Source organism: Sturnus vulgaris, chromosome 4 (genome assembly GCF_052056855.1).
Source record: "Sturnus vulgaris isolate bStuVul1 chromosome 4, bStuVul1.hap1, whole genome shotgun sequence".
Classification (NCBI taxonomy): domain Eukaryota; kingdom Metazoa; phylum Chordata; class Aves; order Passeriformes; family Sturnidae; genus Sturnus; species Sturnus vulgaris.
In genome coordinates this window covers 45012465-45026425 of record NC_142246.1, presented here as the reverse complement: position 1 = coordinate 45026425, position 13961 = coordinate 45012465, and the positions used below count along the sequence as shown (strand labels likewise).

The window sequence follows — 13961 nt, the reverse complement described above, 5'->3', positions numbered from 1 at the left end:
TTCAATTTCTACAATTCCTTTAAGGTTTACTGTGTGCTGCTTCTACCCATAAACTACCTTTCACAGATTTTTTTTTTTTTAAATCCTAACAGAAGGTTTATCTGCCCTGCAGAAAAGGGTCACATAATACTCCCTCCATATCTTTCAGTCAAAACATGCATACTAGCAGAAGGTAGTAATTCATGAATTCTTTTCCTTCTCTAGTTGTGAGGAAGCACAGCAGGGTGAGGAATGTTATTAAGTGCTTACAAGAGGTATTTAAATAATAGTGATCCCTAGCTTCAAAAAGTTTTAGCTTGCTTGCTTGTTGCATCTTTAGAGTTCAAAACGGGTAAAGAAAAAAAAAATCAACTTACACAGAAGTCCCCTAGTCAAAAAGAGATAAATGCACCTTGAGGTCACTTCATAGCACTGAAAGAGTAAATTCATCATGCCACAGGATCTTTGCAATGGATTTTATAACTAGCCTGAGGAAGTCAGTAAAAACACTAGTCTCAAGTCACATTAAGTAATTCTGGATGGATCCTTTGAGCAGTGCATGGGCTAAAACTGATTTTTTTAAAACTTTTACAGCTTTGTACAGTCATGAAGGGCCCTTTTCAGTAGATAGAATTTTTTATTTTCCTGAAATTACTACAATAATATACTGTACGTATGCACTGAATGCACTAGAGTACATTCAGATCCATAAAACATGGTATCACCACAGAAGATGTTTGTGTTTGCATATTTTGAAGGATGTCCTTAAAAACTAAGACGTGTATGACACCTGAGAATATTCAGCCTAGCAGCCCTATAGATATTAACACTTAACTGGAGAAATACATGGGGGGAAAAAAAAAAAATCTCTGCAAGAACAGCTACAGCTTCTGCAGAAATAAACCCACCAGAGGGCAAAAGCAAACCTGGACAAACTGCATAAGCACAGCTTCTGTAAGGTTATTTTTAGCCTAGTTTTTTTGGTGTTCATTTAACAAAGAAACCTTAATTGTGCTATGCAAATAGTTTTAAGGGAGCTGTTAACACATAGGAACTACCTTGAACTAGTCTCATGCAGTGCTCAGCAATCAGAAGGAAAATCAGGTTACCCTATAAATCTACTTCACCTGCTTTTGGTGTCCATATCCCCCATACCAACCACTCACCTTTAAAAAAAATGGCTTGGGGTGGAGAAAGGCAGGAGACAGAAAAACCAGAATAATCAACAGGATGACTTAACAGAAGAGTATGTTTTTCAGCTTGGAAAAGAGACATTTGATAGAAGAAAAAAATAGATAACTACAAAATCACAAAGGACGTGCAAACTGCAAACAGAAATGACTGCTCCCTAATTCTCATGAAAGTCCTGAACATCTTGCAATAAAAGTCATCAAGAATAATTTCTTTTTTTTAAAAAAAGAAGGTTTGTTTTCTTTCAGAAAGACTTTTAAACTGTAAAATTCTCTTGCCACAGAACACATTCAAAGCCAAAAGTATGACAGCATTTAAGAAGTGAATTAGAGCTTTCAGGAATTTTGTACACTATAATTGCTATGCAAGACAGTTCAAATGCCACCTCTTTATCAAGTTCCTAAATTGCTGATTGCCATTAGAAAGAAGGATATATTCAAGGCTTTTACAGTCTCTGAGCATCATGAGATATATGTCACTTCTGGAAAAAAATCAGTGGATCTGCATCTGAAATGGTATAACTGCAGTCAGACTGAAGAAATAGATAATTCTTCCTCCACAGCCCAACATGCAGAATAGTTACTACCCTGACATCACAGCATTCCTCCAAATGCACACTGCAGAGCTTACCACTCATCCACTATTCCAGGACAAAATACAACACTGAGAAACAAAACCACTTTTCATTAGCTCTAGAAGCATTTCACAGACACTGAAAATGAATCTTCCTGACAGATAAAACAATCCTAGAAGTCATAAATACCAGAAGATACTAACGACTGGTTCCAATGCTCCAATAAATTTAGTCCAAAAACTGATTACATAAAACAAACAATGTTTTCAATTGTAATTACTTGGCAACTAAACAGATCTGCAGTGACTGAATATATTGCAAGAGATGGTCAGCAAACCAGCTGAGTACTGCTTATCAAGACCTTCCCTTCCAGACCCAGAACACAAAAGCAACTGCCACCTAAGAGAGAGCCAGTACTCCCAAACTCAGCACCTCTCCCTACACTGTCCTATGATTGCAAAATGCAATCAGTAAAACAGAAGAAAAAGAATTATCAGTTATTTGCTGTCTTATAGTTCCCTGGGTGCACAGTCTGCTGAGTTTTCATCAGTTCATGTATATTTCTCATTTCTACACAAGCTTCCCTCAGTGGCAGGGTTTGTACCTATTACTCTAAATTCAGCACTAAAACTGAGCACGCACAGTACCTTTAGCACAAACACAGACACTCCATTCCAACACCTGAGCTAGACACAAGGGCATTCTACTGCTGAAGTCACTACCTGCCTTCTGCTGGTCTTCCTACCATGCTTCAATGCCTCAAATTTTTCTTCGAAAAAGCATTATTCATGAATGTGCTGTATCTCCACGCTGTTCAATTATCACCTTTTCCCTCTTGACATGTAAAGTGACCAAAGAAAGTGTTCCATGCCAGATGTGATACAGAAAATATGCAGGCTGGAGTGGCACAGAAGAAGCAAAGGAGAGAAGGTCAAGTGGAAAATCTTCACTCATATCATTTAGAAGAAGATGCCAAGAGTAGGTAGCCAAAAATGAAGTTAAATGACTCATTTCTATAGAACCTATCACTTTTCAAACAGATATCCAAATTCAGCAAAAAATTCTAGGTTATGTCAGGATTTCCTGTTCTTCAAACAATGCTTTTTAAAAAGCACACCCTGCTTGTTTAAAAAGAAGTGCCCCAACGATGTGATCTTTGAGTTTTAACTTTTTTTTAACAGACCAGTTTCTTCCATCATATCAGTTGCAAGAACATACACTTAAGGTACAAATAGCAGTGCTGTACAATGTATTCCAAAAATCTATTAAAATATTCCTAGTCAGAATTCATGCCCTAAAAACATTGTTGCATTATCCCTGTGTAAAACATATTCCTTCAAAAGACTTTGGAATTAAAGCTGAGGACCTTAGAATAGAAGTTTTATATAAAACTGCTAAAAAGAAAGAGGATTTTTGCCAAAGACAGCAAAACATGCTGGCCCACTAGACATAAATTGCAAAATCACTGCAAACATGAAAGACCAGACTTCTTTGTCTAGACTCAGGTCCTATCAGTTTTATAGAATCAAGTAAACCCCAAAGCAGCATCAAACTACAGTACATAATAATCTGGTGGCACTGCCTTTAGTAGGAACTCTCACCCTGAAAAATGCAGTATCTGACTGAAGTACAACATACACATATAACTGTAACTAAACTGAGCACAACAGCATCATGCCTACTTGTTTAAAATAAATTACGAAAAAACAGTTCCAAAATGCTTCCAGAGCTACTTGCAGGCAGATTGAAGAAGAACTGTGTGTACTGCTACAAGCCTGCTCACTGCTTTCAAGGAACCCTAAAACTACTCCACACAGCAGAAGAGCGTTGGGATTTGATCTCTAAGTACTGCATGCTGAATATTTACATATACATGATCATATCCTAAGTCTAGCATCAACATTTAGAGTCACAGATCTAATCTATGCACAGAATACAGAATCAAGTTCTGTGTAATACAAGCCATAAATTTAATCCTGTACTTCCCTTCACAAAGTCCACTTCTTGCTAAACTTAGAGTGAACTTTAAAGGTACCATCAGTTCTTTGATTATAGAAATCAGATCTAAATGATCCTAAATTACTATCAGCATTGTACATCAAAATGGATATATCACATAATCTGCCCCTTAATCTGATCTGACCCAACTCCTCCAGAGTATCAAAGTCCTTACTTAGACAAACCATCTAAAGCAACACTACCCACGCTGTCTTGTCCTGCCAAATCCTAAAATCTGTCATAGCCAATCTATAAACACAAAAATGTGCTGCTGCACCCTTTCCTGCTCTAATACAAAGCTTCAAAAACCGAGAAAGATAAATATTTTACAAAGCAAAAAACCCATTTTCTACTCAGTCTCTTACTGTCAAACTTTCTTCCATTTAATTTGGATTTTCAGTCAGCAGTTCCCAAAAATCAGGCTGACTCCAGCATGAACCAGATCAAAGTAATTACTTCCTTTAAGTCATATACTAGACTCCAGTTACTGACTGGAAATAAACTTAGTTTTCTATTCAACATTGTCATAGTAGACTGTTACTGGAACCCACTATATCAATGGTTCTCTTGCCACATACTGGTGCATAATCAACTATATGCAATTTCTAAGAATATTCTCCACGTTTTACCTTGCATACAGAGAAGAAATCATATTGCTTGTAAGAAGAAGAAACAGACAAAAATTATATTCTGGTGTTTCCTCCAATTTTCTTCCATTTAATGTCTGGTGTGCTTGTTTTTAAGTAATTACTTAAATATTGCTATAAAGCTAATGCAAGATTTCATTCTCTAAGTTTTGTAGCTTTCTCTGAAGGAATTCTATGTAATAAAACTTCCAGGAAAAAAGACACTATCTGGAAGTCTGATACTTGTGTGTTGTCATCCGGATAACACATAGAACATACAGTTCATAATCTTAACTGACACACCTAAATGTCAGGAATTCCTTGAAGAAATGCTGAGCAGGTAATTTTATTCAAGTTAGTAGATGTTAAAAGAGTGTAAGTTCAAGAAACTGCTCTGATTGTAAAAAAAATAAAAACATAAGTTCCCAATTAGAAACAAAGAACTACTAAGTACAGAAAAAAACACAAAAGTTAAAGACACCCTGACTGAAAAGCTCTTCATATACTCTCAACAAATTTTAAACAGTTGAAGTGATCAGTTTTATTTGAAATTGCTTTGGCTCCAGGCTACAAAACACATACTGAAGATAGATCACCACTGAACGTCCTGTAAATTGTACTAGAAAGCTCCAAAGGACGGAGTTGTTTCTCTATACTGTATGGAATGAAAGCTTTACCACCTTCCTAACCACTACTACAACATTGTTGGGGGTTGAATTGTTCCCTTTTCTTTCTGTGGAATTTCTCCCATTGTCATGCTAAGTATTTGTGGCTACACCTTAGTAGCAATAGTTTTCTCTCGCAGGGGGGTAGGGGGATGGGGGAGACCAGAAAAGGAAAAGGTGGGAGAGGGGTCTGGAGTGGGCTCTCTGGCTCTCGCTTCACTTGCGGAGTGAAAGGAGGACGGCCCGTGCCCTGGTCTGGCATCTCCCCTGCCATCCCAGCGCCGAGATCCACGCTCCCTGCCATTGGACATCGCTCAGCTGCTCTCCCACTTCATCCTACTACCTCCAGACACTCTGCCGAGCACCACGACCGACACCGTGAGGGGGAAGTCGCTCCTCCATCCCTCTCACCCCTGGGCCGCTGCCGCCATCACCCAGCCCTCTTCGACTGTGAGGGACCTGCCCTGCCCACAGCACCGGTAACTGAGCGCAGGGAAAGAGGGCCTTGGCCAAAAAAGGGACTGGAACTGAGCTATACTGTTCTGTTGTCAATTTTTATAGCTGTTGTTGTTTCTGCTATTTTGCCTTGTTAGATATCAGTAAAGAACTGCTATTCCTATCCCCGTATCTTCTGCCTGAAAGCCTCTGATTTGAAACTAAAATAATTAGAAGGGAAGGGGTTGCACTCTGTATCTCAGGAAAGGGGTTCTCGCCTTTCCTTAGAAAAATACCATCTTTCAAACTAAGACAAACATATAGAGCAGACAAAAAAAAATACTTTATCTAGTAATGCTAGTTTTCTTGACAACAACCAAGAAAGACACACCTACATACTCAGATTTTAAACACTATAATTTAACAAACAAGGAGACTTCATCCAATCTCTCCAGGATAGTTTTTCTGATGTAAGTTCACCAACCTTGTACTATAGACCAAGAAAAAATTACATTACTATCACTGTACCTACCTGCTAGATTAAAAATAGTTCTCTTTTAAAACAAGCAATGTATTTCATCCCAAATTCAGCACACAAACAATTACAGCTTCACAAAACATAATCAAGTAAAATTGCAACCTAACAAGTGACAGACACTTACCAATACACACATCTATTTTCCCCTTGATAGCAGCTTCATGCAAAGGAGTGTAGTTCCAGTTGTCTCTAGCATTTGGGTCTGCCCCTTGACACAGCAGCAGACTGACCACTTCTGCGTGACCAAAGGAGCAGGCATTGTGCAGGGGTATCAGTCCTCCATCATCACGAGCATGAACATTGGCTCCTGTCTGCAGCAAGTGCTCTACAACATCCTTCCTTCCAAAGCCTGCAAGAGAACATATTTCTGTTCATTTGTCTGGCAAAACAACATGATTTAATACCTAAAACTGTTCACTCTTGGTTCAGTGTACATTATTCATGTCCCTCATCTAATTCTTGGTTCACTTCACCACAAAGTCAAGACTGTTCACCTGCTCAAACAACAGCTGGACAATTCACTTACAGTCATGACAGAGCTGAACTGCGTTGTAACATAGCCTGCCTGGCTACCACTCTATCTCATTAAGACATTCTACAAAGGCTGAGCACACTGACTGATGAGAGAAGGATGCAAGGAAAGAAAGAGGAGCATCAGTTGTACCCTCTGTTATATATGCCCATTAGGGTTTCCACTTTAAACCTCCCTTCAGTTAGTCAAAAATCTTCTCATGGTAATAGTTTACACACAACCTAATTCCTAATATTTACAGAAGGCACATAATTCTTGGACAAATTTTCAGAAACTTCGGTAAAAAAACAACTGACCTGCCTGTAAAACTGGAAGAATGCTTTCCCTTGTGAGTATAATACATCAAGTAGTCAGTTTAATGAGTTTAAGTACAGCTGAACTGTTTCACCCACCTCCCAATTAATTTATCACAACACAGCAAGAACTCCTCCAAATGTCAATTCCAATCTCTGTAAACCTGCTATGTGCACAGTTTGATTTATGACATGGAAGATTTATGATTCTCATTAGGTGTTTTTCCTCCTCCTTTCACCTCCTTGATTTAAGAACAAGACTCCAAAAGGGGTTAAATTTTACAGAAGTGTATAATCACAGGTCAAGCACGCCTGTAGGTATCCCTGGGACCCTAAGCAAAGCCGGAAAGATGCTCTTATTAAATGTAATCCCACTTGTTAGAGCACTAAATACAGTTTATACGGGAATACAAGCCCTTGAGGTGGAGGAGCACTCTGAGATACATGACCTTACAGAATGGTTTTATGTTATAAGCAAAGGGTTAAAGAAATCCAAGCTAAGTCACTGTGTGTGTCGCTGCTTTACTACAACACACACTGGGATCAGACTTTTTCCCTAAGACTTCCCCAAGCATCTCTCCTGCTTCACTAGACAAAAAACAATTAAACTGAGTGATTTAATTAAGTAAACTGAAAAGCCTTCAAGCTGGGAAAAAGTGCACCTGGCTCAGTATTACTGAAGGTCTATGATTTCGCATTTATATCCTCTTATAAATTCCTCCAAAGAAATTTTCAATGGGAAGGAGACATATTGCATAAAGTATTAGAAGATAATTCAAGAGAACAAGTTACTAGATACAAAGAACTTTCTACTAAGTAATAACTTAGTAGACTAAGAACACTAAGAGAGTTCATCTACCATAAATGCTACCAAAAACATAAAAGAAAAAATTTCAAAGTCAAGGCCAGAAATTTATCTATTAATCATTTTTTACTTAAAAAAGTGCACATTTTGGAGGCTCTGAGGCTGTAAGACTGTCAGGATGTTTCCTAATTGACTATACAATTTGCATTCCTCATTGTATCCGTATGAATCCAGCTGAAAATTATTAACCCCATTTTAAGTTGCACAAGGCAGAATTAAGCAGTGACTCGGCTTTACAAACACCTGTGTGAGGTCAGACATCCCTTCTATAACAAGGACATAGCAACATCTGCAAGGAGTTAAGAGTCGTTTAAGATGATGTCTCAAGCAAAGCTTTCCAGAGCAATGTAATCTAATTTGTTCTACACTGCAGCACAGGTGGAGTGGTCGATTCAGGTGTCTTTGCAGGGAGTGGAAGTGTGCCATAAGTTACCAACTAGTTCTTGCCATTTCCTGGCTCTCCCTCAAGGAACACTCAGTAGCTACTTAGATGAGCTCTGCCTCCATAGTTGCTTATCTTACTCATACATGTCAAAGCAGCTTGTATTTTCATGATTAACAGCTTGCTAAGTGACAAACCAGCTTGATCACCTCTCTAAAACTCTGACCACTGACTGCTTGTTAACCCAATGAGATCCCTTTCCCTTCAGGATTAAAGCTGTCTACTCCAGAAATTTTCTAGAGCATAGGTATTTATGCCAGCCTTCACAAAGTGATAAGATTTCCAACAGTTATTACTAGCGATATCAAAGCCATGCTTAGAACAAAACTGCTATACTCCAACAGCTTTTTGCCATTACTACACACATAAGCAGAAAGAAAACAAGCTCTATCACTGATGCTTTAACAAGTCATCTTAAATCGGGTTTCTCCAAGCCTGAGCTTTGGTGAGACCAAGAACACTCCACTCTGTGATCCCAGTTTCATAACTTCCAAAAGCCAGTCTTGGAAGCTTCTACCTCTTCTTGCTGCAGAAGTAGGCATTAAGTCACAGTTCAGCAATTATTATTAGTGCTCTCTATATCCCTGGGTAAAACCCTAGAAAGAGAACACCCGTAAAGCTAAAAGAATGTGTTTCACAAGAACATGAGAGGTTAACTTCATGATCAAAATAAGTTTAACTTCCCATTAAATGGGTATGGAACTGGACAAGCTTATGACTGTGGCGAAGAAATTGAGTAGGACTCAGCTTATTTCTACCAGGTCCATCCACCTAGTCACTTCTGAAAGAGGTGCTATTATTAATGATTTACCAGCAAGGATGATGTCTAAAAACATATGAACCAAGATGTCATCAGGAAGTACATATATAGTCTTTTGAAGATATATGTTTCAGAAGGGAAAAAGCAAGCCTGTTACTAAGCCGACGGCAGGAAAAAAGCTGGAATTTCAGACATGTGCTCACAGGAGTCCTCCCCATCCAGGTATATTAACGGTAGAAAAGTCACAAAAAATCAACCTTGGTATGTAAGTGTTCTGCATGGAACATGACATAAACAGAGCCTGCTTCAAACACAACGGACCAATACAGGCACTTCAACTCACAAATCACATAGCAATGCACAGGATATATCTTAGGCTGAGAGTAAAGTCACACCATATCCCAGACAAATTATACCTAAAACGTGATACTTCATCACATAGACTACATAGACTAAAATCATCCAACTATTAAAAAAAGTCAATAGCATTCCCAACAGGAAAAGAAATCTACCTCTCACATACACACAGAATAACCAAATCATTTGGTTATGCTGGCAAAAAAGGTATTTTATCAACTATGTATCAACAACACCATCAAACTCAGAATTATTGGGCCAGTTCATAAGAACAGATAACATGGGCGTGATAAGTATTTTTAGCTACTGAGGGGCATATAGTACAGTAAAGGTCTTCTTATTTTGGTAAAATAAACAATGACAGTTAATATCTTTCTCCAGGAAAAGAGGTAACACATCTTTAGATAAAAGGAATGCAGTAGAAAGACAAGTGAGTGAAGTAATTTGACTCATTCAATCCGGTTTGAAGAAGTGAATCATTAAGCAGAACACAGAATATGCCAGTGAAGAGGGTGCAAAGTACAAGAGAAAACAAGTTACTTCTAACACAAGTTAACAGTCTAATTATTTAATGAACTCCTTAGCACACGATGACCCTCTAACTTTTAAAAACTGAGTTTTGTTCAAACAGTTGCTGAGCTACTAGAAGAGTACTCAGGGAAGTATCATATGAAGAGAGGAAATGTGTTAACTCTTCCCTAGCTATCTGCTTCTGGCCACTAGTATGGATAAAAAGCCAAACATACTCTTGTCCATGCTTAGCACAGTTGCTTTTAAAATTATTTTAGCAAGCCGGTTTTTATTGAAGTAAACTAAATGTAAAAGGTATGCATACATTAATACCTCCACTTAGTTTCTTTTTTTTTTTTTGTACATGTTCTAAAGTCACTCAATCACTTTCAAGAACCTGCTTTTAGGGTGCTGTCAGACAATATCCAAAGCCTACACTGGTACCAGAGACACAGATATCCTGCAACTCCCACAGCAGCTGGGAACTTCACCTTTCCAAGCAAGGAGGATGAAAGAAAAATTATACTTTGCTCAACCTCTTCCTGTTTGCAAGAGAGGCCTTTGTAACTGTGATATACCTCAGTATTAATTTCTCTCTTATTAATAGCTAACCAAAGCAGGTCAGACTTATTCAGCACACTACCTGACAGTTCAACACAGATGAAGAGCCAATTCTCCTTTATTCAGTTCCACTGGCAGTTGCCAAAAAAAGAACTAATTCCCAAAATTCCAAAAAGAGAAATAATTCCCAACTGGTATCCCAAAAAGAGAAAATGTGGATAAAACTGTTGCTCAAATTTGATGCAACCATGCACAATTTATCTGTAAGTGAATAATGGACAGGTGACTCCAACTTGTAGAAACAGATTCAGACATATCCCCAGCTTTTAAAATAATTCGTAGCAGATTTCAGCTCTTTTCTTACCTCCAGCTCACACACATGCCAAGGATTCTGAGTGCTCTCAGAAGTCCCTCTTTTTATAGTCCTGCCATGAGAAAAGACTTAAAGGTGATTTTCAAGTTAGAAACTTTACAAAGCTTAAGGAAACTTTTTACAAGGAACTGTAATGGGGGAAGTTATCCTTCCCTATTAAGAACTTAACTGCCTGGCATTGCTGCCAACATCTGAAAAAACAGACTGAATTGGGAGAAGTTGAGTACCCTGTGGGAGGGAGAAGGAAAAAAGAATCAAATCCAGTCCCAAAAACGGGAAATGAAGAAATTAGAAGAAAAAGTCCTCTGTCATAAATCCCAACATCAGAAGTGAAACTATTCATCTAAGAGTTTAGCTTCAAGAAGTTTAAAAAAGCAGTTTAAAACACGACATCCTGCACTCACATCCACCCATTCCCCTACCTAAGGCCACACAATTCACACCTAGTTATAGCTCATACACACGGGCAATTATCCAAAACACAGCTTCCTATACACAGCAGGCTGCTATGCTCATTAGCAAATAAGTTTTATTTTACCTTTGGCCCACAAAGGAGATCAAATCAACACACTGCATCACTGGCAGGTATACACTGCTTAAGATCACCTGCATTCAAACAACATGCTTGCTTACAGGCCTTTCCAAAACACAGAATCTCAACATCTTTGTAATAAGAAATCTGCCTAATGCTCTTGCATGTCTAATCCACTGTCACCAGACATGCAGCAATGTGAGATAAAACAGGTATGGTATCTAAGGAAAGTCTTTAAATCTAGAAAAATAGATATGGGAATTTATAAGGCACAAGAACTTCATCTGCTATTTTGTTCATGCTACAACGAATCACCTTCACTGCTATTAAAATAACATCTTAATGACATTATCAACTTTCAAAATCTTACCCCCTCAAGTAAGTTTTGTCCATTTCTTCATCCAACTCCATTTCTTCTCCAAACCAGCTTCAGCACTACAGTTTGTACAGTCACTGAAGTTACAACCTGAGATCTGAGTTTTAGGGGAAGCAGCAAGATCTAACTTTAAGTCTGAATCCAAAACTAGCAGAGCAGACTCAAGCCTTCCAAAACATTAAGAACTTCATAAGCACATATGCAGTTGGTACCAGCATTATTTTCCAGGGTTCATCAAAATTAAGTCCATCTCCATACCCCAGAAGTTTGCTGTGTTTTAGACTCCACTTGCGTAGGCTCCGTTTCAGTAGTAGAGCTTAGGGATCAGAGAAGAAAGAAAAGGAAATAACTCAGGACCAAAAGTTCCCTTAGGGGCATTGTTTCAAGGGGCAAATGCCTCTTGCACTTTGAAGATGAAAACAAACCCATGTAATCTCAGGGTGTGTTGTCTAACTGATAAATTGTACAGCACCATTCAGAGCGCCAGGCAACATTGCCATGTAAAATGTTCATCTTGCAACTGATTTCAACAGTGATTTAGAGCCATTTGCCAGCATTAAACACTGACCATTCAATATAGACTTGTTAATTATCTCAATTTACATGTACCAATGCACCACAAAGATCAAACAAGACCTGTGTGCTTCACTAGGTAAGGTCCAGTTCTGTAACACTGTGACACACCTCAGAGAGTTCTCAGACTGACTAACAACAAGCCCTGAGTTGAGAGTAATAATTTAAAATACCTTATTTTTACTTTTATCATTAATTTTGTGTGCCTTGTGCCCGCAGTGAAGAACACACCCCATAAGAAATACTCTTTTTATGAACTGCAGTAATCTGTTACAGCTCTATTTGCCAAAAGGTAATATTTACTTCCAGTTAGTCTACATTGTTGGACCTTACTGCTAAATAGCTTTTGTAACTATTAGTTCTGATCACAATGACATCTCTTCTCTGCACAAAGAGGTGTATTCTTTCCTGGACACATCTGTAACTTCAGCTGTTCCACTTGACCCCTTTCCCCAAGCCTATTCAGACCACAAGAGATGCAGATATCAGCCAGCAACCATGCCGAAATGGAAGAAGTTACAAAGTACAAGGCATCAAAACTGATTCCCATGAAGTGCACGTGCATCACAGGAGTCCCTGAGCCGTTAAAACACACCCTTACTTCAAGTCAACTCTGTCCTGAATTCCAGTTTCTTGCTTCTTAAGTCCACTGCACAAGTTTGCAGCAGTCCGTGGACATCAAACACAGAGATCATTGTCCATACTTTTAGATCTTACAGTCTGTTTACACTTCCAGGATCCCCTGTCGCACTCGTCTCACCTAGAGGAAGGGGATTTAACAGCCATCTCCCAATAGACTGTACCGAAACGCCGCTGGGGAAGAGAGTGTGCTCACTCTTCCTCCCAGCTTAGGCTTGCCCACTCCCGAATCACCGAGGCGCTGGAGGTCCCCTGCCCTTAACTATTCCGGAGGAACCCTCCCTGCTCGCTGCTACTGCCCTGGCCGGGCACGAGAGGCCCCGGTACCCACCGGCGGCGAAGTGGAGCGGCGTAGACTTGCGCCCCGCCATGTCCTTGGCGTTCACGTTGCCCGTGTCCACCAGGCGCTTCACGCGCGTCACGTCCCCATTCCTGCAGGCCTCCAGCAGCTCGCGGAACGCCCCGCTGGCTGCGCCAGGGCCAGCCGCTTCGGGACTCTCCGCCGCCGGGCTAGACGCCGACGACGACGACGCGGAGGAGGAGGACGAGGAAGAGCCGCTGGAGCTGCTGCCCGAGCCCGGTGGCGGGGCCGGCGCAGCGGCGCCCGAACCCTCCGCGCACTCCGGGGCCGGGGGCCGGTCCGCGTCGGGGGGCGCTTCGCCCTCGGCGCCGGCCAGGCTATGGCGCTGCGTAGCCGGTGCTAGGCTGGGGCTGCACGGCGGCGAGGCGGCGGCGGGCGGCAGCGGGGAGGTCGGGCCGGGAGGCGGATGGTGGTGATGGTGGTGCTGGGAGCGACGCGGCGGCACCGCCGCCATCTTCGCGCCGCTCCGCCCCTCCCGGCTCCGTCACTGCAGCAACGGCGTCGCCCCGCCCGCGCTTCCGCCTGCCCGCCCGCCCGCCAACCCCGAGCGACGCGCACGGACGCTCGCGAGGGGCCCGCGGGGCGCGGCCGCACTGGTATCGGCACCGCCCCGGACGGGGCGCCCCTGCCCCTGCCCCCTGTCGGTGGCTGTGGGCAAGAGAGCGGGGGGCGGGGCAGTGGCGCGAAGCCACGGGCGGGGCCGAGCCCGGGGCCGAGCCCGAGCCCGAGCCCGAGCCCAGCCCGAGCCCGGACGGAGCCCTGGGTGGGGCTGGCGGTGCCC

At 41.2% G+C, this 13961-nt stretch overlaps 1 protein-coding gene across 1 annotated transcript in view; it reads right to left on the bottom strand.

Annotated features, from left to right (window-relative positions):
- Positions 1–13649, bottom strand: part of TNKS (tankyrase) — a 140918-nt gene extending 127269 nt beyond the window's left edge. The window contains exons 1-2 of the mRNA XM_014888250.2: positions 13151–13649; positions 6131–6355 (exon numbers count right to left, since the gene is read on the bottom strand). Of these exons, the coding sequence (XP_014743736.1) occupies positions 6131–6355; positions 13151–13634 (709 nt within the window). The 5' untranslated portion in view covers positions 13635–13649. The remainder of the gene's footprint in view (positions 1–6130; positions 6356–13150) is intronic.
- Between the last annotated feature and the right edge of the window lie 312 nt (positions 13650–13961).